Raw genomic sequence first — 27731 nt, forward strand, 5'->3', positions numbered from 1 at the left:
TCTAAACAAGATATAAATCTACTTTCCGTTAACTGGCGCCAAGGGAGGTTTTGTATAGCTAATATAATGAAATGAAAAATTATCCTTAATTGCATTGAATTTATACATGAAAATGTTTAAAATATCCGATTGGCCTTCACATTTTTCATTATAAATAATTTTTCATTTCATGTTATGACTATGAAGTTATACGAGCGCTCCCCACATAAGAGACAATACCATATTTAGAATAGAAATATAATTTTACTATTTTAATGGCTGCAATACATGTAACATAATCAATTTTTTTTTATAGATAATTTTAATTAAATATCAGTTAAGTTGCATATAAGTTTGGATAAGGCAGATTAATATTTATAGTGTTATAATTTGTATAAATTAATAATGGATATAAATGATAAAATATTACAAAAATGGAATTGGAATATTAAAATATATTCAAGAATTTATTACTTAGTTGACTGTTGGCTGCATAAAAGCTACTCAATTACGTAACTTCCATTAATTTATTTCAAATTTTCGTAAATATATTTTGAATTTAGGAAATATATTCGATGACAATCGGAGGTAGATAGTAGGTTAGATTCGATAGTAGAAGGAGGGAACAGATAAATCGACCGCAGCAGGTCCGTGCGCACGGAATGGGTTTTGGTGGTCAAAACTCCTACATTAAGAAACTGCCCACATAAATTGGAATTAACAATATAGTCCTGTATACACCCATTTATTAACGCATTGACCACTGACGAATCAGATATCCATGCATAATTTGAGCTCGGTGCATTCTTTGACTTTGCCTTTAGCCGAGTACTTTTTCAAACAGAAAACATGGATCTTGGCGAGGCACCGAACTGCCTGATGCTGCGAAATATATTTCATGAAGAGTTTATGAGCGATATCTGCGATGAATACGACTAAGAACTGCGGAAATAAAGGTTTACGTCATAACAGAGTCAACGCTCGAATATACAGATTGATTTATCTGAAGATTTTAGATCGATTTTTGAATCATAGCAATATTTTCTCAAATTTTACATGTTTCTTTGTCAACAAAATGAAAAATTTCTATCATAACTATTGCTCGATTTTTTAAACAAGATTATTGAATTTTGCACGATGATTCCCGTCACATCTGGGCCGAGAAAGTCCAACTTTGGGCGAAAATCATTTCAATGTATAACATAGACTTATATGTCCATCCATTCAATTATATTAATAAAGTAGTCTGGCGTTATTATGGTAGCTTCTTGAAATATAACTCACATACCTCAGAACTTCTTATGGATTTCAAATACTATACGGAATTTTTGAACAGTGTAAATAATGGATGTGATTTGATGTATTTTGTTGATGAACTTGTTTGAATTTCAAAATGATTATAATTCCATTAAAAAAATATTACAATTATTATGTAGTGTATGTAATGTAATGTAATTGTAATTGTACATAATATATATATATATATATATATATATATATATATATATATATATATATATATATATATATATATATATATATATATAAATGTATATGATATTATTTATTCATTTAATTAATTAATAAAACAAAACATGTATTAATAATAATTTAATATATTTATATATTTATTTTTAAAATAATAATCATTAATATAATATAATATAATATATATTATACTTTATGTTAATTTTATTAATAATAATAATAATAATAATAATAATATTGTTATTATTATTATTATAATTATTAAATTGTTATCAATTCTAAATACTTCCAATTAGTATTGGTTTATTTATTTTAAATTAAATTCATTAATTTAACACTGTTTTATATTGTGTTAGTCAATGTTTTTGTTGATAACTTTGGTAAATTGTTAATTAGATAGTTAACTACAAAATAAATGATATTTTCGATGTCTTTCTAAAAAAACGCATATTCAAAATAATATTTAATATTCAATAATCAAATTAACTTTTCATGATAGATATATATTATGGATATAGAGTGTCCTCTAATTCTAAGGACATAGCTGAATGTCCAAGCCCCAAGAGTTATGTGCACTATTACGGCCCCAAAGATAATAGTCAAGAAGAGTAGACTTAACAGTAAATTAATCTGGTACGCCAGATAATTGTTTTCGATATTCACTTTATATTATGAAGAAATGTATTTATGTCAAGCAAGCAAGAACGTTCCGACGAAGAAGTTATTCTTAACATGGTCGAAAATAGTTCCTATAAGTTGTGTATGTGATTTTACAAGTGATCAGTATGGCAATCAAGTCCAATGACATTTAAGTCCCTAATAATGTATACAAATTAACGAAGAGACAATATTACGACATCCACGTGGGTCAGAATGCACATCCGTTTCGCCGACAACCTAGGGTCTCGCAGCTTCGAGTGACTGCCACAAGAAGACAAGGGACAACGACTTAAATGTCTTGATTCTATTGGTTAAATTTAAAAGTGTCCATAACTCCTTAAGTTTTGGGTTTTGGACAAAAGTATATAAAACACTCTTGACTTAAAATTGTCCAAAGAATACGCTCTTAAGCTATTTCCATTTACTCATAGGACACCCTGTATATTAAATGTTGTATATAGATAATATGATATAAAAATGTAATCACGTGTCTAGTACGTGATGCATATTAGAGGAGAAAAAATTATGATTATCATAAAAATAATACAACACATTTTATAAATGGAAGTTTGTTTTATCTTTTTTATTCACTAATTTTACGAATTTAAATACAAAGAACTTTTATTTTTGTCATTTGACGATTATAAAATTTTTGGAATCGAAAATTTATTATTAAGTATTATAGTGTATTTTTTATCTAGTTAAAAATATTTTTTTAACACACTTTTTTTAGCTTGACCTATATGTTTGTAACGAAATCTTTCGACGTAATTTTCCTCAACTTATCTGGTCGTCCGACTGTCCCATGACAATACAATAACTTAATAACTATATCCTAGTATCCTGACCACGATCACGAGGATAATATTAATAATACTATATTGGCTTTAACAATATTATCTTAAAATATAAATAGTATTCTCAAGGGCCAGTTAGTGTCGTGGCAATGTTCGAGAAAACAATCAGAGGGGCTCATCGAGAATACAGCTCTAACATCCCGATTGATCAGAGTATGAATAATAAGCTTTACTTTACTTTTATTTATGGTATAAACAAAAGCTTCATTTTCCAAAAGAAAAAAAAATTCTTGTAATAAGTATAAAACAGACCTACACGCTACACTTAACTTAATTCAATATTTTTGTCGCGTTTTAATAATAATTTAATTGAAATTATTATAGATATGTATATAATAAATATATCTAAGATATTTCTAATAAAATATTTTCTTTATTTTTGCAATCAAGTTTTTTTTTGTCTTATTATTTTTGTAATAAATATTTAATATTACTTCCATAAAGACATTTTGGAAGAAATGAAGAAATAGGATACTTAATTTGTGTATAGTTAGACTATTTTTGAAAAAATATATTGTTTAAATTTCAGAAATCATTAAAAATAATAATAATAATAATTTTATTAACAAATCGTTTTCTTTTTCTATAAATATTTTCGTACATCTAAAAATAATTCTCTGAATTGAAAATAATGATTTTTAAGTAAGAATTTTAATATATCTCGTCAAATTTAAGCGAAAATATCACTTCCTGGTATATGTGTAGATTTCTGAAGGTCATTTGTTGTTAATCAAACTTATACAAGAGTTATATATAATAACATAAACTATTTATATATAATAACATTCAACATTCAACTAATTCAAATAAAAACATTTTTTTTTTAATTTTTTCTTTAAAGAAACACAATTTTTGAATTTTTTCTCTGAATGTTTATGAGTGTGATATTTCTCTATTTTATACGATATTTTATACCTGAAGTATCCTCGCCAAAGTTAACCGAAGTGAAGCAGTCATACGTTGACATCAAAAAATTAAATTACTCAAATTTGCATAATTTAAAAAATAACCAATTTTAGGGACAGTTGTTAAGTTGAAGTGAAAATGATGCCCTAATTTTTTTTGAATAAACAATTTTGATTAATAACACCGATAATAAAAGTTTTTAATTAAAATATTAATATTAATAACAAGTGATACATATTATACAGAATGTTTCAAGAGGAATGGTAATCATGTTAGAAGGAAGAAAGGTTAGAGTAAACAAAAACTCGTGCAATATAAAATCGTTTCACATTTTTCTATTATTATCTCTTGAAAATAATGTGATTTCTTTCTTTTTCTTCAACGTCAAAGCTGAAAATTTAAATAACTTTTTTTCAGATCCATTTTAAAATTTGTTTAAAATATCGAGACTGAATAAAACTCAGTTTAGTTTTCATGCTCCTTCTAACAATGCTGAACTGCGGATATCACTGCCTCACATTTTTGAGACTTTGAGATAATTTTGGACTTTTCAAACAAGCACATTAAGGCATAAAGAATGACTTCGGAAAGACTGTTTCATGGGCTTATCTGTCTTTAAATATTAACCATCGGCCCTGAAACACTCTACATCTGTACATAATTTAAAAAAGTTATTGAATTTGTTATCAAAGTTAAACATCTATCATTATTATTACCTTTAAAAATTAATTTACCTCATACTTTCATTTTTTTCTACACACAACTAAAATTAAAGCATTACGCAATAAAAATAGACTCAAGTAATTTTGTTTATAAGCAAAGTCATATATTTTAAAAATGATTTCTGTTGACAAGTTTATTACATTTTTATAACAGGTTAGATATATTAGTTTAACATACACAGTATTTAATTTATCAATACTATACTCACTGAGAAATCTCCAGGTCAAATGGATCCTTTAGGGTGTATTCGAATTTACGCCAAGGTCCATTTAAAAATATATATATTCTGTTATTTTATGTGTCACATCCTTTTAAGAGTAATATTTAATTACTTATAGTAAAGAGTAACATTGTGTTAAGGTTATATGAGCACTACCATCAAATTTAATACGATTGCACACATAGGTTAGGTGATATGTTAGGTTAGGCTTAACACACTTAAGCTTTAGAGCCCAAATTTTGATACCAAATAAGTGTTTTACCGCCTTTCCGCTGATAATGTCATTTATCAGCTCCTCAATTTCAGAGGCAGAATGCACCTCCTTTATGCATTAATCATGCACTACACCAGCCCATTACAACTATTAATAAAATTAATTATTTTTGGATCATTTCATTTTTTTGGTTTGGAAATACCCTAAGTCAATTGAGAGAAACAAAATATTTTTTCATAGATTATAAAAACAAAATAATTTAAATATTAATTTTTACAAAACCGATATTTTTAGGAAGAGTTATGGAAATCCAACACGCTTCAAACTGTAGAGGTGTCATTTGTTAAGACGTAAAGATGTTGTTTCAATTCTCAGGTGATCATATCATAAAATTGAAACTATTTAACTTTCTGTAAAATATATAAATTTTCAAAAAATACAGTAATTTATAAAAATTTCAAAATTAAAATGAGTAGTTATTTATTTAGAAGTGTATTTATTGACATTTTTATCTCATATGATAGTTGTTTTAAAGTATATATAATTTAAAAAAAAAAAAAAAAAACTAAAATAAAAAATTAATTTATCGATTCAAATTATAATTTATAGATCATCTTATGTGGTCTAGTATTTTATAAAATATAAACAACATGCACCAGCTGTTTTGGGTTGGGTTTTTTTTTGGTCCACAATATTTAACATAACAATTTAATAATAATTTAGTTCAGCCTTTTATATTATCAACTAATTCAAATAGAAAATATCTTAAAACCATTAAATAATTTAAATTTTTAAACTCTAACTTATATTTTTGGAATTGATTTTTTGTCTGTTTAGTATATATACATGTTTTATTGAGGTGTCGTGGGACACCCAATTGGAACTATGTTCCTATCGTATCTTCGTATATTATAAATGTAGAGCTCGCTTATTTTTTTACTGGTTTAAATGAATGATTATGCACATATTCAATTTGAAGCTTTTTTTCTTCTGTCTATTTTTTTAAATATTCAATGTGACTTGTAATCAATTTGCTATAAAAAAATACAATTCCAAAAAAATAAAAAATTACAACAAGATAAAAATTATTTGAAAATACAAATAACTGTATCAGTAAAACTAAAATAATCCGCCTTTGCCTTATTAAGAAGTTATTTTTAATTGATAGTTAGCAGTAATTAATATTTTGAAAATAATTTTGTATGATAAGAATCTTGGCACACATGAAATTAAATATAAAATAATTTATTTATATTCCCATCGAGAATTGTTATTATTCATTAAATTATTATTTGTTTAGTATTTTTTTTATTCTGCAACAAAAGTGAAAGTTTTTTTTGAATATATATATATTTTTTTTTAATTCTTCAAAACATTTTTTAATAATTTATTTAAATTATTATGTATATAAAATACATAAAAATATACGTTTCAAGTTGATTTATAATTAAGATATTTATTAGTAAATCAAGTATAGCGACTCTAACAACAATATTTTTTATAAAAATTTATTGTATCCGTTTATTTTAAAAATTCACTAATAGAAAAGTGAACTGAAGTTGAGAAGTTCAAAAAAGAACATCTTCGATGGTAAATTTCATTGATCTTCAAGACATAGAATAGAAGACATAGAATTTTTTTTTTAGTAAATTATTTCTTGTTCCACCATAGGTATAAACAATTCGTAGCGTAGGAGCTACGTGATCTAAGCGAATTCCCTCAGAGATTTAAAGAAATTTTATTAAAAGAACTACCTTAATCTTACAGCTTCTTTAATTATTGCCAGTCTCGGAAATAACCTGCTTCAAATCGTTTTTTTTTCTTCAATATTCGACATTATATGTGAATAATAAGGAAGTATTTAGTAATCGTTTAGAACACCAACGACGAATTTTTTGTATGTTTCTATTTAAATAACAATACAACACAATTAATGCTTGTAAAAATGTTTTTTTAAACGAATCAATACAAAAAAAAAAAAACTTTTACATTTTTTGTGACTAATCGCTTTCTTAATGCCTCCGATATTTAAAATTCGTTACGTTTTGGAACCAAAAAAACATTTTTTTTTTTAAATTACTATAAAGATAGAAATATTTGTTAATTTATAATATTATGTACCTAAGATAAATATTTAAAATAAATATAGTCATACTTATTTTAACTAATTTTTAAGCTGTTCTTTACGAACTATTAAATTATTTTAGAAAGGTGGACGTGTTTTAAGTGCCGAAGTTAAAAACTCAAAGCAAGATGAAAATATAAAATTGCAAAAGGAAATAAAGGCTTCTAAAAGCTCCTGAACTCTGAATTAGAGTTAATAGAGAAACTTAAAATTCTCAATATTTAGAGGGTTATTTAAAGAGCGTGATTTACTCGATAGCCTTCTTGCCTAAACGCTTGTAAGAATGAAAATATGCTAAAACTATGGTAAAACCAACTTTTCGACAGAATTTAACAAATTTTTGTTCACATACTAAGAATAGGGAATATAATTATTAAATTCGAAAATTTAGAAATTTTGACCGTTTAAAACACAAGAAAATTAATGCCTAAGTACCCAATTTGGATCAATTTACGTCATAATTAATATCTCGATTCATCAATTCTATCGAGATAACTTTTCAATATCGTAAGAAAATAGCTTTGACCATGGAAATCGCGAACTTTGCAACTTCAACAATTTCGGGATCTCTCAGCTAACATTATTCGGAGAGTCTGTGAAAAAAAGTACTCAAATATATCGACAAGTGCTTTCATGCCTTAAGTATGTGTAGGTATATGCCCAACTACTATACTGAATTTATGAAATTGGTAGACAAAAAATGTCTTATATACCCCCATCGAGCCCACAAATTATATTGTTTTGTCTTCCCTTATCCCAAAAACAACGTCCGTCTATGCTTGTAGTTTGTAAAATAAACTACTGCGTTGTTTAAATAATAAAAAGGTAGGTAATATAGAGGTCTACATCTACATTATACATATACATATTTATAATATTTTAATGTAATATTGTTTAGTTAATATTTAAATAATATAAATATTATATTGACATATAGGTAAGTAAGCGTTATGTTGAAGCCGCTAAGTAAATAATACAATACTAATACTAATACTTATACTTTAACTTACTATACCTGCTGAGTTCGAATCTAAACGTGCATAACAAACAACTTTATACAATACAAGTGTACCAAGTTATATTATTATGAATGATTCTTACTTATACTACTTACTATAGCTATGGTTAATTCTCTTTTAGATTTATCAAGAGTTTAGTAACGATTTTAACCTTGTGTTTTCATCCTTGGTTTAAAATACAAATCTAATTACTGAATACAAATCATTTTCGTGAATACAAATTCTAACGCGGGCCTAAAAAATGTTAGTTTTTATATAAAGCAACCCGAAGAACTAGTTCCAATCGGATGTCAGAACATGATGACCTCCCATCATACTTTGTTAAGTTATTTTATGTTTAGCGAACAATTATCCAAAATAGATTAAAATGGTTCACTCTGTAAATTATCATATTTGATGTCCTATCAATTTTAAAACAATAGCCCAAAACAAATTGAAATTAAACTAAACAAGTGAAAACAAACAGTTGACTGAGTTAATTGTTGAAATACCATGTATAGTCAGTGTTGATTACTCTATCACATTACACATACATACATGTGACACATACATAACTGATAATCAAGTATAGTACATATTATAAAATTTCCGCCTAGTTGACGCCCTCACGGGTTAACAGTGATGTTTACGAAAAAATGTTTCAAACAAAAGTTGTTTCATTTTTAATAAGGAACATTTTTTACATTTAAACTTTTGTTCTATCTCTAACGGTTTACAAGATGGGTCCTACGGACCCAAGACCCAATTGACCTATGATGCTCATTTACGAACTTGACCTCACTTTTTACGTCCTGAGTACGCTGTAAAAATTTCAGCTCGATATCTTTTTTCGTTTTTGAGTTATCGTGTCCACAGACGGACGGACGGACGGACAACCGGAAATGGACTAATTAGGTGATTTTACGAACACCTATGACAAAATTTTTTTCCTAGCATCATTATTTTTAATCGTTACAAACTTGGGACTAAACTTAATATACTATGTATATTTCATATATACATGGTATAAAAGGTTTACCTGTATATTATCATATTTGATGTACTATCAATTTTAAAACAATAGCCCAAAACAAATTGAAATTAAACTAAAAAATATTCTAAATACTTATTACACTGATATACTTCGAGGGAACTTTAAATTTTAACACATTTCAGTTCGTTAGCTATCCAATATTTATTAATCGGAAGTCCTTCACATTTCTCTGTAGTTAATTTTTTTTTTAATGCGGTGATTATTGTTATTAAAAAAATTTAATTAAAAATAGTTTTTTAACGACAATTGATATAAACTTCCAGAAATGCAGAACGTCATTTACAAAGGAAGCCTTTGATGTTTTATTAAATGCAATTAATAAGCTTTCAGGATTGAAAACAAGTGTGATTAACTTTTATTTCTATGTAATAATTAATAATTACTTGTACAAATAAAATACAACTGGAAACTGTCAGAAGTAATGGATAATGTCCTTTGTTCAATTCCCAATGGCGACAATCATTTTGCCCAAGGTATGCACCTAAATAAAATGAAATTTGCACAGAAAATATCCTGTCGTTACTTTTTGACAGCCAGAATTAGAAGTGATATTTATTAAAATCGCATGTGATATGATAAGCTCAAATAAGAAAGGTTGAACCAACAATAATTGTTCAATTTTCAACAGGCTGCCCGTTTCTGTATATTACAAAAGGCTTAATAAAAAATAACAACAAACAAATTATGAAGCTGATAGGCTGCACTTATTACATCAAATGTACGCTCATTTCTTAACTTTGATAAAAATATAAAAAAAAGTTATTGAATAATAATAATAATTGATGATTTCCCGTCTTTGTTCTGTTCTCGATGCGATGTTTAAAAATAATTGTTTTTATTTTTCAAGAACTTGTTTGTAAACTAACTAACTGTCAACTTGACTTGACTCTACCTTATACAGTTTTATAACAACAATCTTCAAGTAAAATACTAAAATATCAGGCAAACACTAATTAATCAATTAAAATATCAATTATTTACCTTTACCTATACTGTGATTGATGTGGCTAACATTGATCGATGATAGTATGACTGTCAGATTGACGGAGATGGTTCAACATTCAAAACTATTTGAAAATGTTACATCTTTACCGATTCATTTATTGTTTATATGATAGATAAAATAGGCCTGACAGTGTATCGTGATTACTGCAGGAGCTGCCACAGTGAGAAGGAGGAAGAAACGATATCTCATCTTCGCTGTCACTACCCAGCTCTTCCCACGAAGAGGTGAACTCACTTGAGTCGACCTTTCTTTGACGATCTCTCCGACCTGAAGTACGTTGATGTCAAACCACTCCTGCTGTTCCTAAACAGCTCCAAATGGTTGATGGAGTAGTGGCCGGGGATGGACCAACCTTTTTTCGGTGTCACAACGGACCCTATGGTCCAAGTGTGTCCCATCCCAGGACAGTCTCTCTAACCTAGCCTAAAACTTACCAATGTTTGATATACGCCACAATACGTGAACTTCAGAAGTAATTACAAGAGAAGTCAAGGTGTCTCGTGTATAAAAACCCGCGATGTGTCACCTCAAAATTCTCATTTCTCACTCGACTTTGTGCTACTTCGCGAGCATGTGGAGGAGGCATAACGATTGTCAAGTTCTACCCACTGTGCAAAACGAAGATGCCGCTTTCCGCCTCCGTCGGGGAGAATATGAGATCTGACACATTCTTTACTTTTGCTCCCTAGATGTGTAATAATATAAAATTTATAAATGTTATTATTATTTATATTAAATAAATTATTCATCAACACTTGAAGTGGTTATAGATTCATAAATAAAAATAAATTTTCATTATCCGTATAAAGTTCTTTTAGAGTAACAGATGTGCATAATTTTTACAGTAAATATTAAATTCTAATGAAATTTCTGTCCAACATGATCGCATCGCGTACACACCATTAAAATAATATTTGCCTGGAAGGTAAAATCGTAGACAGTTTATGTGATATGAAATTACTTAGTTGATGGTTTTAAAGCACAAAAAAAAGAATTAATATTTTTTTGCTGTTGGTAGAGTAGAGTCAAGTATAAAATATAGATAGATAGGTACATTTAATTTGATTATTTGATGTTATTTATTTGTTTAATTAGTGCTCTATGTGTATTTTATAGCAACAACAGTAGAAGAAGAAGAAGGTTACCTTAGGTTTTAAAAACTATGATCAAGGTTATTTATTTGTTTGTGTTAATGAGTTTATATCTTATATGTTAGTACAATGCATTTTATATTTTATTTTGTAAAAAATCCTGAATGTTATTGTATAACTTTATTGATCGGAATCCATTTGTCGAATTATCATTTGGAAACAAACAAAAATTATTTAAAAAAGTAAAAAACGAGGCGAAATAGCATATAAACCACTATCTTTCCCACATATTTTATTTTTACAGTCAACCTCCAACGAAAAAAAATCGGTAAAAATGGGCCTATCTAGGTCCCATGACCTATAGTAACCGGAAAATTGTGCGTATGTACTCTAGCTTCAACTTTTGTATGAAAACTTTTTTTGTATGACCCCTCTGTTCAAAGCTATACTCAAAAAAGCAAAATTTCTATGTTTCTAATTCAAATTTCGGGCTTAAAAATGGCCATATATTTTCTTCTCTCTTCGGGGAGCAGAATGACCCAAAAATTCGGGATCGACGCATAAAATTACCCATAAGAAAAGTATTTTCATCCATTCTCATTTTTTTTCGAAACGGGCTCGATTTTGACTACCAAGAGACTGTCTTACAAAGAAAATTTTAAATATCTGTAATATTCTGGATCAGAAAAAGAGATTAAGTTATTTGATATATCGAACAAAAATTTCGAAAAAATGTATCTTAAATTTTTTGTGCATAAAGCAATTATTCTTTTTTGGTAATGGAATAATTTTCTACGTTAAAATTAAGGGTAACCACTTTAAAAACTAGAAAACGTCACTGGAATCATGAAATTAAAAATGTTCATCTATGATTTTAACCAAGACTAACAGTTTCTCTACCGTAAGCTGCTTTAGCGTCATGGCTATCATGGTTCTTTTGATTAGCTTTTCCTGTAAACGAACTTTTCCGATTTTGAAGGTGATTCCCATCCGCTTGGTTCTGAAAATTTCTGTGTTATCTCAAAATATTTTACACAATGGAAGATTAAATAATTGCCATAATAATTGCACTGAACTAAGTATATATTTTTTACAGAGTGTATAGTAAAATTTTAATTGCAAAATTATGGTTTTTAGTGGATGTTTATTTGTCTTTTTTATAGCTTTTTCTATGTAATTCGCCATTATATTAACCATTTTTGCTCATTCAAATGTAGTTTTATTAGTTTTTTTTTATTTTATTACTCACAACACTGTGATTTTATATGGAGAAATATTTTTTAACCAAAGATTTTCATGTGTAATTTAATTGTTTTTTGAAGTCGGTTAGTTTTTTTTATTGTATTTTTGAAAATTATCCAAAAAATTTAAAATTTTATTTATCAATTTACCATCCCTTTTATACGTCTTTTGTAAAAAATTCATATCGATTATCTAGAATTAGCTATCAAAGTCAATATTTCTACCCAACAAGGGCACATTTCTCATAAATTTCATCATTTCATTTCATCTCATTTTTGCTTCGGTCTCAACAAACCAACCTAAAAGAAACATAATTATGTGTGCGGTCTAATCGCTTGAACATAAAGTAGTGTTGTTTAACTTAACAACTACTTAAAAACTTTTAAAATCAAAACATGATTTTTACATTTGTTACAAAACACAGAACTTGTTAAGAAAAGGTACAGGTATACCTCATACCTGTCTAACTTGAGCTATCCTTGTTAATCTTTTGTGACTGTCTAGTTTTAAGTAAATAATAGTTAATCCTTAAAATTATTATTATTATTATTGAACAATAAATGGAATGGAATGTTTGGTAGGTACTTAAGTACCGGAAATCACTTGTTTCTTTGATTGTTTTTTAGTAATTTAATAATAACTGCTTCTCTAAAAATGGGTATGCGTTCAATTTAGTGAAAATAATGATTGCTAATAAAAAATAAATATTTTAAACCTCACAGAAAAAACAATTGTCGTTTCTCCTGGTAACTTTTTTTTTGTGTACAGACACATTATTTTACATTTTATGCAACGTACATTACCTCCCAGAAATTACTTTTAATGTGAATGCTTTTAATTCGTCATTAAAACCCAAATAACCTTAGATAGGTGTTTGAAAAAAATTAATAAGATGGCGGATTTTTGACGCGAAATAGTATTAAGTTATTTTAAAAAATTTAAAAAATCTATCGAGTAGGGTATCAAAATAAAGGAAATTAAAAAGTAATTATCAAATATATATATTTAATTAGGAATAATAAATTGGTTTAAATATAATTATAGTTTAATAAGAAGGGTTTTTTAATGTCGTGGCACTAAAAAAACTAAATGATTGAATAAAATTTAATCCATATAGTAAAATATAGTTTTTCTATCTCCATCTGACAACGATGATGATGCAATGTTTTAAGTGGCTCACTTTTTAAACATAAAGACATCATCGGTCGTTATCAGCACCAAATCGTTCAGTCAACAAACACATAAATTACATCGTGAGAATGTGTCAACGTTAATAATTACATCTTAATGAGTTTAAATAAAATAAAAATACCTTACTCATGTCACAAAGTGGATTGGATGTAGAAAAAAAAAACCCTATAATTTTAACATTTTAGTAATACCAACTCTAACGTATAATTTTATAATAATTTGAACACAAAAAAAAATATAGAGGTGATTATGTAGAAGGTTTTATAAAAATAAGGTAACGTAAGCATTTTGGTAATTTGAAAATATCCTTTTTAATTTGTAAGAGCTTTTAATAATTAAGTAATTTTTATTCATACCACTAATAAAAAATAATAGATTTTTACAAATAAATGAGTAATGTCACATAATAGGTGGCCATACAAGGTAGGTATTCAGTTTGTCTAATCCTATCGGTAGGTATTAAAGGAAAATTATAAAAAAAAAAACAAAGTTTTACTTCATTTTCTAGCTATATCTCTGCTAAAACTTATCGAATTTGAAACCGTACAAACTCACTTGAAAACTTACTACTTTTTAGTGTTGAAAGGGTGAGAAATATTATCCCTATTTTAGTAAGCGACTGGAGGTGATAAAAATTTTTGGGCAATAGATACCAAAGCAAGAAAGTAGGTACAAGTTTAAAAATGATATAATGAGATTTTAGATATTTTACTTGATAGTTATTTTGAAATAAATAACAATAAATGGCTTTGAAAATTTCAAATTCGACCCGATTTTATTTCAAATAGAGTTCTTCTCATAAATTATCTTTGATAATAATTATACAAATTCAATAAATTGTTTCATTAAATAATAGCAAAGCATTTATGAATTAAATTTGCGTTGAAATAAATTTTATTTAAATTAAAGATCAAATAATTTGAACTGTCAAAAAAATTATTGAACAAAATAATAAAATCAAAAGAATTATTGCAATGCACATATGAACTTAACAACTATATATTATATTATTATTAATTTATATCGGTACTATTCAAATATTTTAACGTTGAATATATGCTTCATTATTATTCGTTTGATGAGATACAGACCTGAAAGTTGTAGAAGCTGTAAGAATCGCATTATATTTTTTTTTGCTAATATTGAGTTTGTACACGACAAAACCGTCTGCCAATAAATTTTTGGTGAATTGAACAGCCTTGCCTTTGATTTAAAAGTATGGCAGACTGTAAAAATTTTTCTCTTTTTATTACAAACAAATATTAATACGTTATACATATGTAATTTTATACATTTTTGTGTATATAAGTCCCCTATCATTGGCAGACTTTAAAAAATTGTTTTCCTGTCACTATTTGACAGTTTATTTAAGTTGATGCTTTTTGAAGCTCAATTGCCAATCCAATATTCAATGTTCAACGTTATAAAGAGTTTAAACTTGCATCATAATGAACACCAGTTGTGTTATTTTGACCAACAAAAGTTAGTTAAATAATAAAAACAGAAACTGTTAATGAATATGTTCAAATGAATCAAAACTAAATTTGAAATGAAATGAATTAACTTGACCCAGAGTGTAATGTAAGTAAATTATTATTAAATTGAACCTTTTGAAAACAAATAAAATACGATGTTGACCTATTTAAAATAAAAATAATTTAACTTTAATAAAATCATATATTTAATTCGAATAGTATTTTTGTGTGTATAACGTATACGTAATACAAGTTGCCTATCTATTAATTTTTTAAGGCAACTTTATATGGACAGCTTAATTGAATTAACAATTTATTTTTTATTAACAAATAAAAAGGATATTTGACACCTAAGAAACACATTAAAAGTAAATTTTTTAACATGGAAAATTTCCCGCATGAGTAAAAATATACCTATTTAAAAGATGTTATTAATTTAATTTTGTTTATTCATTAAAATTAATTTATTATGATATTTATTATGAGATAATTTTGACCCATATTTAAAAAAAAAATAATTTTTTTTAAGATTAAATACTAGACACCGCACATTCCACAAGTTTTTTTTTTAATTCATGTACTTCACAAATTATGAAATACGATCAAAATGTGTTCAAGAAACAAATAATTTCTACAGAGATAACAATAATTTCTACATATTTTATTTGTTAATAGTAAAGCAGCTGTTGTGGACAAATATCAGAAGTATTTCTTCTACACTTGCTAAGAAAAGTATAAAATAATTTTATTAAAATCGCTTACAAATTTTTTTATCTGGGTGTCATGGAAACGATTTTACCATATTCAAATTAATTGTTTTGATTATATAAATATTTTTCACATACCTACTTTTTTAAATAAATAAAAAAAATCTAATATATACCTATACAGATCTCGTGTCACGGTGTTTGTGTTTAAACTCCTCCGAAACGATTTAACCGACTTTCATGAAATTTTTTTTGTACATTCCGTAGGTATGAGCCCCATATAAAAAATTTTATGGACAAATATGTATCAATGCACGCTTAATGTCAATGGAACTAAAATTTTCTTAACTTCATGCGGTTTATAATATTTAGAAAATACAATTATAATTATTCTTCTCACAAGCCGTATGTTAGGAATGTTTCTTTATAAAGCAAAATCGAAATTATAGAGTGGTAAATATTGATTCCCTATTAGCAAAGATTTATAACATAAATTGTAGGTATACTAAAAGGCAACAAATATTGAACGGTTGGGCCTACCAAAGAATCACAACCTCTTCAAGATCGATCAAGATAAGGACGAAACGCCACCCTCTGATTGCAGCTCCACATCGTTCAAATAGTTCAAAGTCATCAAATTTACCTTTATGGGTTCAGTCTTTCCAATCGACTCCCGTTATGTAATTATATTTTGCATAGAATATAATAAATATATGTAATATTTATATCGGTATAAATATAATAATTGTAATAATTTGCATACAAAGTGCAATTCGCATAAACATAAAAAGAAGAATATTATAATGAATACATAAATATAAACACATGAAATGATTTATTAGATTTTATTATATTTATATTTATTTATTTTATTTATTATTATTATTCACTGAAACTATTATTTAAACTTAATTTTAAAATGATAAATTGTTACAATTTTATTATATTATGTAAAATCTAAATAAATTATATTTTAAAAATATAAATGACTATACTTTCTAACTCAAAACATTTGAATCGTATATAGGATTTCTTGGTGATTTGAAGATTCATGGGCATAAATTTAGTCATTGATTTTACTCTCGAAAATTGAGACAAACTATTGTCCTTCAAATCCAATATGTATTAAGCACAAATTACTTTTATTTGAAAAATAATTCACATTTTCTTAGTTTATGTTTGATGAAACATTAAGTCTTTCTTCAAGGATTTGCTGAATGATAGAAGAGTGAAAAGAGAACAATCTCTTCCGTAATGAAAGGTTAGTTATAATTCTAAATTTTTAACAAATTAACACAGAATTAATAAAAAAAAAAAGTTTTAAACAAATTATATACATTCAAAAGATATCTGTAAGACAAAAAATTCATTTTAAAACTTAACAACAAAAAAAAAAGGGTTTTAATAATAACCTTTATATATGGACAACACACAAAAAAGAATAAAAATAATTTGACATGATAAAGCCATTAAAACCATTATATGATATCTTTATTATTTTAACAAAAAGTAGTTGAAACTAATTTTCAAAACTGATTGTATCTTTCTATATTTTTTATTTTTTGCTGTTTATTCTATTTGCTTGTCATATACCTAGATTATGAGCCTATAAAAAAAATATTTTAGTATATATATATATATAGTGTAACCTAGTTACAGAGGTAACCTATACCTCCTATAACTATCAGTTACTTTTAAATTCATTCAGTATTTTTAAATTTTGAAATAGGGTTGAACAAAATATATATTCATTTCGCAATATATAATAAGCCATTTCGGAAATCACATTCCTAAATCTCTTTGAAAAAAATCATAGAGATAATACTATGGAGCTGTATAGACATAGGTAACAAAATCAGAGAATTCTTGACCACAGTCAGAAAGGTAGAAAAAGGCAGAAAAGGTAGGCGTATAAGAGAGATGATGACAGCTATATACGTTAAATTCTTTCCGTTATCTTATAATAACCCTTAAGCCTCCTTTACACAATAGAAATTACTTAAAATTACACATTTCTAAAACGGACGTGATGTCATAGTATGTAGCTCATAGTGATGTCAGACTTGTTGACATACTGTATGGTATTAATTACTTATATTTTGTATGGTATTACCATGGATATATACTATAACTACTACATACGTGGGTATTACATCTGTAGTAAATAGTACATTGAGCTGCCACCAAGTGACAGCTCATATTTTAATACGTCTGGACGCTCTTTAAGGACTGCGTTTACAACATTTTTAAACAGTATTTATATTTTTTACTATATAATAACGGTGTAAAAAATAAATTAAAAGTATAAAAAAATACGTTAATATTCCCTGTTTAAACATCCCTTGTTATCAGCAACAAATGCCTTAAAGGGGTATAATAAGATCCAACAAAAAAAAGTTTTAAAATAGTTATGGTGTGGTCATCTTCAAACAGAGTTAGAGAATTATATGATATCTGATTCGTTTTCTTTATTTTTTTTTGATGCTAATTGCCACTGCTCTCAGGTTGATATGTACCTAGGTATAGTTAGCTAAAGCTGTATAGTTGATTCCCAGGCCCAGGTGGCCTCTGTCTCAAAGGAATTTATTTATATAAATTGTATCGTTTTTGTTTTTGTTTGTTTGTAGGTATCATGATATAAGATGAAGCGTGTATACAATAATATTAGCATAATCGTATTTTGAAATCAGTGATTCTTAAACAATATTTAACATCAATCTTTGTTTACTTCTACTCTTTTTTTTTGTTTCCTTTTTTATTGTATTGAGAAGAGTAATCGGGGATGTTTCTTTCAAATTTTAGATTCGATGTCTAGATATTTTTATTGTTTTAATATACCATTTTAATCTATACACTTAAATATTTCGTTTTGTAAAAATAACTTAAACATAAGTTACAGGGTTTTATAGGGGACATCATGTTCTGACTGATCAGAATGGAGCTTTTATTTAAATTTTTTGGATTGGTTAACTACAAAACGAGCAATTGGCCATAAAAGATTAAAATGGTACACAATGTAAATTAAGAAAACTGTCAAAAAGCTCACCAATAAAAGCGAACTTTCATGATTTTTTTTCTCACTTGTCTTAATTTGACATGTTTACCCATATTTTACGCGATCATAATAATTCTTTTATTTTTATTTTGGTATGAGATTAAATTGTTAAGCTGTTTATTTGAACTTGCTGGAATGCAAAAGGACTTTATGAGAAAAGAAAACATTAAAAAAATGATATCAAATATCAACTGAAATGAAAAAGTTAAGTTACAAACAAACAAAGAAGATAAACAGTTAGTTTCAATAACTTCTTTTATCGGTTTTGAAATCATCTTCTTCAGAAGATGTTCTTTTTTTATCATCATAAAAGAGTTACTCATATATGAAAATTAAGTGTTTGTTTATATTATTAACCATACCATAAAAGATGTTGTATACACATGAAGCCGGAGATTTCAATACGGTAAATTTTACAAAATACGAAAAGGTGATCGGACTTAATTGTTTTATCGCTTCAGATGAAGAATTCTCACTTCACGAATAGCAAATTGAAGTTGGTTTTTAAAAATCTTCAGTAATATGCAAGGTATGATCGTTTAAAATCCCAAATTAAACAAAGAAGAATATCCGCTGGTGACGTTATACATGGATATCGCCATAGAGATTACATATAAAATTTTGTTTTGTTTTTATTGCTTATAACTTTGATAGTTTGTTATTTAATTTTAATTTCACTTTCAAATTTTGTCATGATATTCAAGTCTAGTTTTACATTTTTATGGGTTATCCCTTATTTCCATTGCAATTCTTCATGGGCTTGTTTTAAGAACAAAAAATTAAAATTCTTCTACCGGCAATTTCTTTATGAAATCACTTTAACCGTGTCTAGTCGAAAAAAATTAAAATCACAAAGCCTAATATTTATATTTTGAAGCTTTTAACTTGTAACTTTCTCTAGGAATCGAATTACATATATATATGCAGTCCATCAGTTATTCATACAAATTTTTAACAGTATAAAAAGAAAATATAGCTATTTTTAACAAGCACGTACAAAAATCTGTTTTTTTTATCTACGTATCAGAAGTTAAAGGATTTTTGATGTCTTGTTTAAACATACATAAATACATTATCTTTTTTCCTTTGGGTGGTAAAAAAAATGATTTAAGTTTTCGTTTCGTGTTGGTAATCTTTTACTAAAAAAAAACACGATGAAACAAAATCCTTCGTCAATTTGATATACATATACCGGGTGTCCTTATCAAGACGAATGAAAAAAAAAACCATCCATTCCATTGGTAATTTATATAAAATCTCAAAATAAAAACATAAACAATTTGCTGTCTTTATCGTCACATTTAATTATCAAAGAAAAGCTTATAGATTAATATTCCGGGTGTTGCTAGAAACCCTATTGCTTCAATTTTTGTATATACTTCCCTCTTCACAGAAACAGTCAAATGTCAATCTTTTCAACCAATTTAGGTCATTTCACGTCAAAAGATCCTTTGTGTCTTCTTCGTAAAGGTTATCGTATTATTATTGTGCAATAAAACCCAGATTTTCTTCCAGAGCTACCAGTTTTGAATGCAAGTGCTAAAAACTTGAGAAACCAATCAACTCCTCTATTGTCGAAAAGCTCAACCCAACCAACTCATAATTTACAGTTATCCGTCGCCATTTTTTTAGAGACTCTTTTTTCCGGGGCTTTTTTTGTTCCCGATTACTATTGTCTCATGTAAATTACCCCATTCAAATTTTGAAGACCATATCAAATATAAGTCAGTCTCTAACGCGATATAATCTGCCTTATCATAAAGCTTATCAAATACTTTTAAAATAATGATGTAATTACATTTGATGTGGTTTCGAAGAATAAATATTTTCATGTGAACTCTCACTAAATTGATAATATAGGTATTTGTAAACCTATATATATGCATAAACTATATGAAGTCGAGTTGTTAAAGTAAGACTGATAGACGAACGGACGGACGGATGGACCATGAACGATGAACGATGGTGGATTCTCTCATAATGTTTTTCACGGTCTTTGTGGTAGGTAAAATGACTTGAACTACCATAATCATTATAGGTACACACACACACACACACACACACACACACACACACACACACACACACCACACACACACACACAGCATAGCACAGGTGGAATAATGAATTGTTAGACCCATAATTATACCTTTTGTTTGTATTTTAAATCATTATATATGTTTTCTTGTTTCAACCTTTTTTTTCTTCTGAAATTCTCATCGTCCATATTATTGTTTAATGAATTTTGTTTTTGGGGTCCGTAGATAAAAATTAATGCACTGTCATGTCATTCAAAGACAGTTTTAATTGTTTTAAATAACTGAATAAAATTTCAATCACAATAATTTAGTACTTAAGCGTAAGGATGTTTCCATAAAATCTGTGTTAAAGTTTACGTTTTTAAAGCTATATTTTATTATGTAAAATGTTATAAGACTAGTTTTAAAAAGATTAATTTGGAATAATTAATTAATATTCATTAGTTAAAAGCATGACAAATATTTTTCTGTAAGGAAAATTATAGCAATTGACACTCGTTTTTTCCATTAAAGACATTTCAAGTGACGAAATGAATGGCATTTGTGTATTACTACTTCTGTAAGTGATTTTATTCTAAATCTTTAGTCATCAATATTTCAAAAACTAACCAACTTTTAACAGAATCCACCCTCAAAATTTGAAACGTTAGTCTCAAATATTTGCATACACACATATTTTTGGGGAACGCCCTTGAACGAATCTTTTTGTTTACTTTTTTATCTAGAAAAAAAAAATGAAATAAAAAAGAAGGATTTTCAACCATTTTTCATGAATCTATGATTGTTCATGTTTTTTTTATCCGTAGAGTACAAACTATTTAATGTTGATAGAACTTAATTAGTTAAAAAAATTTATATTATAAACGTTTTAAGATCAAAATTATTGATTTTATTGATTGATTCTATCAATCATTAGATTTCTTCATTATAGAAATAAGCAAATTATATTTCTGTGTTCTAGTATCAACACGTTTTAGATGCGATATAAAATAATCAAACGCACACACACACAGAAACAAATGTTTTTATATTTGTATATCGAAATATATATTCATTCGTATATCGAACAGAAAACTTATTTTGAAAAATTACGATTTCTTTTCCAAATTCCGAAGTACCTACTAAGATTTTACATTCCTAAATTCTTAATTTTATTTTTGTGTAAAGATATGAATTACTTGAATGATATTGAATAATGTTTGGAGAGCTATAAATCGTACCTTTGTAACATGAAACGTAAAATCAAACCGCGTTTGCTTGACTTTTGGTGTGCAAAGTTTTTAGAATATAAATAAAGCAAAAGTTTTGTGAAAAATTTGAACATTAAGAATAATGTTTGGAGAGCTTTAAACCGCGTTTGCTTGAGTTTTGGTGAACAAAGTTTTTAGAATATAAATAAAGCAAAAGTTTTTTGAAAAATTTGATTATTAATTATTCGTAACTTATATATTTCATTTTGTATATTTCTTAAAAGATTTATTTTACCTCTTTTGTTAAAATGTTTTTTAAATGTAAATATTATTTTAAAAATATTTTGATTAACTTAAGTAGTTAAATGATTGTTGACATATTTATGATGCGACCGACCACCACCACCTATTCAAACATATACGATTTAACATTTTGCATTAATTCCGTATCTAATTTAATAAACATATAAAGACTTCATCTAATATTGATATTTTCTTGCTGTGTTTCAAGTTTATTAGTGTTAAAAAAACGGTATAAGATCGATCTTAATCCATTTTATAACCAGATGAGACATTTTTTTCAAAATTTTATTGATTCATAAACGCTCATATCATAGTTTTTCTATCGAAAACTGTTCAAAGAATTTTAATGAATTTAATGGTTTTTTGCATTTTATACCATTATTTTCGTAATTAAATTATCTTTCTTCTTGATACCAGTTTCAATTCTCGTGTCTGTATAATGTGTGTAATCCTGCGTAAAAGTATCCACGGCAAATTCTATTATTTATTCGTCATTTTAAAGCTTATCGTGCTAGCTAATGGCTAAAAATAGACAATTTATCGCTTAGAAATCAGGAAAATTTGATAGAGAAATACCAAAATATTACTGTATGTTGTGTAATGATTTTCAATATTTTTTTTTTTCATTTTTTATTAAGTAGGCAACTTTGGTTACGTCTTTGTAGTACCATATGATATTCTTTCGATATTTTTACAAATTTTAGCGTATATAAGGGCCAATTTTTATGAACAATAACTCATTATTACCAATAAGAAGAGCCCACAGAGAATCGAGAGTAGTTGTCAAGAAAATAAGCTTTTGGAAATATTTATGCTTACCCTGCCATCTTTTTCTTGACCAATTTTTCTAAAACTGAATGAGTTTCTACAAAACGTAAGTATCCAATGCTCTCCATATACTACAAGAATTTGGTACTCCGAACCAGTCAAAACTTTTATTAGAGGCCAATGAACAAATTTGGCTAGATCTACATTATTCTAAAAAAAAAATATCTGCAATGACATTGACCATTTTTCTTCGTTATTTTATGTGTCCAAAAAAAGTTTAAAAAATGAAATTAGAAATTCATTAAAATTTTGGTGTATATAAGAATGAAAGATATTTTGTCGACAAACATTTTATTAATAAGACCTCACATTGCGAATAATTTAAAGAAATCTTTCGTCAAGTTATTTCATTTTTTTTTATTACTCATACGTGCAATGTGTGTAGATAATCGCCTCTCTAATACAATGGTATAGTACAGATTTACTCAATGATCTATCTGATCGTTGATCATCACTAATACAGTCACAACTCACAGTGAATGCTCGCTGACTCGCTCATGTCTACGTGACTAATAATTTTTGTGACTAATAACTACCTACTTATGTGTGAATGAAAAATAATTGCCATCAATTTAATTTATCAAAAATAATTTTGAATTACAAAGTTGATCCTCATATAAAACAAACTAACATTTTTTCAAAAATCATAAGCTTTCAGAGGAAACGCAACTTAAATAATATGGCAATATTGCATTTAATCGAAAGTAATCACGCTAGCTATATTATTAACGAGCTTATAACACACCCCTTCGTATAAAATATGACATAAAATTTAATTCAATGTTTACCCTTCCCAATTTTATTGTTTTTGATCGATTGATTCTATTTTAAAATTGAAATGAATAAATATGAAATTCCTTAGAATTTAATAACATAAACAATAAAAATAAATTTATAAAAAATATTAATATTGGATATTTTTAATTATTTATTCTGCATTTCTTGAAATACGTACAGGTATTTAAAAAAAATTTCTTCTACAAAATTTTTCTACTAAGAAATACCATATACTGAAAGACTTAAAATTAGTCATAATTTATAAAAAAAATCACTTACTGATAACACTTCCTGCGTGTGGCATAATGCTGACACTGCTGATAATTAAAATTACGTAGAGCAGCATTATGGCAACACGGTCAACAATTGGTTGCCGTAACACCGTCGTAAGTCCTGCAAGATAAAGAAAAAAACAAATTAAAAATCTAGAAATTATACAAATTTTTTTTGCATTCCATAATTCATATCCTCAATACTTAATTTACGTTAATTAACGGGTTTTTATTGCAGGAATCAATCAATGGGTTATTTTAGAAGAAAAAACCGCAGAGTTCTATTAAATGAGGGGTTTGGAAATTGAATATAGTGGTGAGAAAAAACCTCTTTTGTTTTTTACCAAATGTCTCGTAAACGAAGCAAACTTATAAGAAATTTTTTATCAAACTATTTGTAGAAAATTAAATTTTACATCGGATTAGTATTTAAACTTTACAGTGTACACCAAAAACAGTGCCTAAATATTACATAAATCATACCTATGTATGGATATAAAAAAAACGTATTTTGACCTAAGTAAGATAGTAAGTAAAATATAAATAAATACTTATAGGTACAAGAACACAGAGAAATTGACTGTAATGTAGCTTAAAGGTATATTGTCATAGTTAGGTTTTTAATACCTACATAAAGTTATAAAAATAATATTTAATTTTTGAATTTAAAAATTATTATAAAACACTGTATTGTAGAGTGCAGAGAATATCATCTTTCTCAGCTCTCAGCTCTCAGTGAGAATATTATAATAAGGTAATGCGGCTGACTCTGGGTTACAACAGGTTTCATTTGGCACGCACTTATTACAATATATGAGTCAAAATACACCATGGTGTCAATGTACAACTTGTTATTATGGAATCAATACAAGAGAATTCTCAAATTCTAACCTCATCTATCAATTAAAAGCATCAGTACCTGGATGACCGAGCAATTTGAATGTCCCGCTAATGTACTTCAGTTCGATAACTACGATAAAGACCAATAGATGTCAGGAAGAGTCGTATTTTGCAGTTTGTTTCAGTTTTTGCTAAAAGCGCGGATAAAATGAAATTTTCTAAAAATGAAACCTAGCTAGATTGATTTTTTGCCAGAAAAACCCACGAAAAGTTAATTTTCATGAAAATCGTTGGAGCCTTTTCCGAGATTCCCTCAGAGATTAGAAAAATAACATATTTTTCTTAATATCGAATAATGCAATTTTTAATATTCAGTAATTATTATTTCGAAAACTAAACGTCAGGAGAAAAAATCACAATAGTACTTTTTTGCTTAAAACTAATCAAAAATACAAAAGTATTTTTTTTAAATTAAAAATTTTCTACTTTGCGTACATTCCCATCTCTTGCTTATAGATCGATTCTTCTCATTAACGAAATTAACCTTTCAAATACCAAAATCTTGCTTGATACCAAATTTAATTCAAATCGACCTTAAATTGCGACCGGTAGAAAGGATATAGACACATCAAAGATCAGTGAACATTTGAAGAAATTTTTTCAAAACGCCATCATCAGTACAAAATCAATAGCTCCATTTCCTTATAAAAAAAAGTAGTGTGTCGTTGCGTTACTATGGAAGCTCCATAAAATAGCACTCATGCACGGAGCGATTAATTAAATTGACACACTGTATTATGTATATGAAATGTATAGCAAGCATATAACAGTTTCACGTAAATACATTATGTAGTGTGTAAGATTTAAAAGGTATGTAATTTAATGATTTTGGAGGCCGTTCGAGGCCGTATAATGTTGTCTACTACAATAATACTACTATAACTACTACACAAGTATGATACTATCGTAAATACAACATTGAAATTATGTGTACCTACAAAAAATAAAAAAAATCTTATTTGCATATTATTTTAAAAACAAATTTATATTTTAATTCATTTTATAATCATTAAATTATTTTATCAACAAATCACTAATTTCATTATCTTAAAAAAATATTGGTCTTAAAATTAGTTATTTGAGTTTAATGAAGTTTTATGAAACACTGACTTTTTCTTATATGAGATTTTTATTGAACGCTTAAGAACATTCCCAAAAAACAAAAAAAATGCGTGTATGAAAGTATTTCAACTTACGAAGACTTGCGTTTCAACTTTTGATAATGTATTCTGTTAGAACTTGAGAAAATTAGACGAAAATTAATAATAAAATTTATCGATGTATAACAGAGTTTTTAAAATATTGGTGCGTACAAATTTAGGGAAAATCACTTATAGAAGAAATAACCCACAAATGCCATTCATTTCATCACTTCAAATGTATTTTATGGAAAAGCGAATGCAACTTGATTTAATTTTCGTTATAGGAAAATATTTAGCTTTTTTCAAACTCCGACCTCTGAGATTCATGATAAAACAAGATAAAACTTTACTGGCAAGATAAAATTCTTAATAAAACCTTATTGTACGCGGTTTTGCTTTTTTTAACTCCGACTTAAACCATAATAAGAAATTCAAATTCAAACTATCATTCTCAAAGTAATTTCTAACTGAAAACTGTTAATGTGAAACGATATATAAAATTATTTAATTCGATAATATAATTTTTCCAACATAAATAAATTGAATTTAAGGCTTCTAAAATGATATGACGTTTGCATATAAAGAATATAATATTAATATTTCTTTAAAATTAATTAGTAGTAATAAAAATTTCGTAATAATAAAAAATAATTGCGTAATTTTAGAGAATATTTAAGTACAATAATAATACAAATATACTTTAACTAAGCTATGACTGTTGATTATATTCAATAGAGGTAACTAATCGAACATGGCTTTAGTTTTGTATTTTATTTAGTTTTTATTAATAAGCATTCATTATAAATACAATTTACAATATTATGTATGCATTACAAATGTATATGTTACGGTTAATATCAATAATTGATTATGTTTTTTTACAAAATCTCTACAGAAAACACAGAAAAAAAATTCAACGCGGTGGTCTTTACCAAACTTTACTTTTAAACCCAGCTAAACGGTCGGGTAGCAAGATAGTCTGATATGTACATATTATAATCGTGAAAATTTGGATCGATGGATGTTTGTTACTCAATCATGCCAGAACAGCTCAACGGATTTGGATGAAATTTGCCACAGAGATAGTTTATAGTCTGGAATGTCACTATATCGGTAAAATGTATGGTTCCCGTGGGATAGATTTGTTTTAATTTTTTATGTTGAATAGCGTATATGAAGAGGGAGTTTCAGAAAAATTGCTTGTATAAAGGATACGATTCTAGGGGATCTGTAACGATTTATGATTTTAACCGTATCATATATATAAAGATCATTGATAAATGTAGTTA

At 26.9% G+C, this 27731-nt stretch overlaps 1 protein-coding gene across 1 annotated transcript in view; it reads right to left on the reverse strand.

The window, feature by feature from the left end:
* Positions 1–27731, reverse strand: part of LOC123296902 (BMP-binding endothelial regulator protein) — a 110441-nt gene that overhangs the window by 71509 nt on the left and 11201 nt on the right. The window contains exon 2 of the mRNA XM_044878601.1: positions 24408–24521. Within this exon, the coding sequence (XP_044734536.1) occupies positions 24408–24474 (67 nt within the window). The 5' untranslated portion in view covers positions 24475–24521. The remainder of the gene's footprint in view (positions 1–24407; positions 24522–27731) is intronic.

Source organism: Chrysoperla carnea, chromosome 3, assembly GCF_905475395.1.
Source record: "Chrysoperla carnea chromosome 3, inChrCarn1.1, whole genome shotgun sequence".
NCBI lineage: Eukaryota > Metazoa > Arthropoda > Insecta > Neuroptera > Chrysopidae > Chrysoperla > Chrysoperla carnea.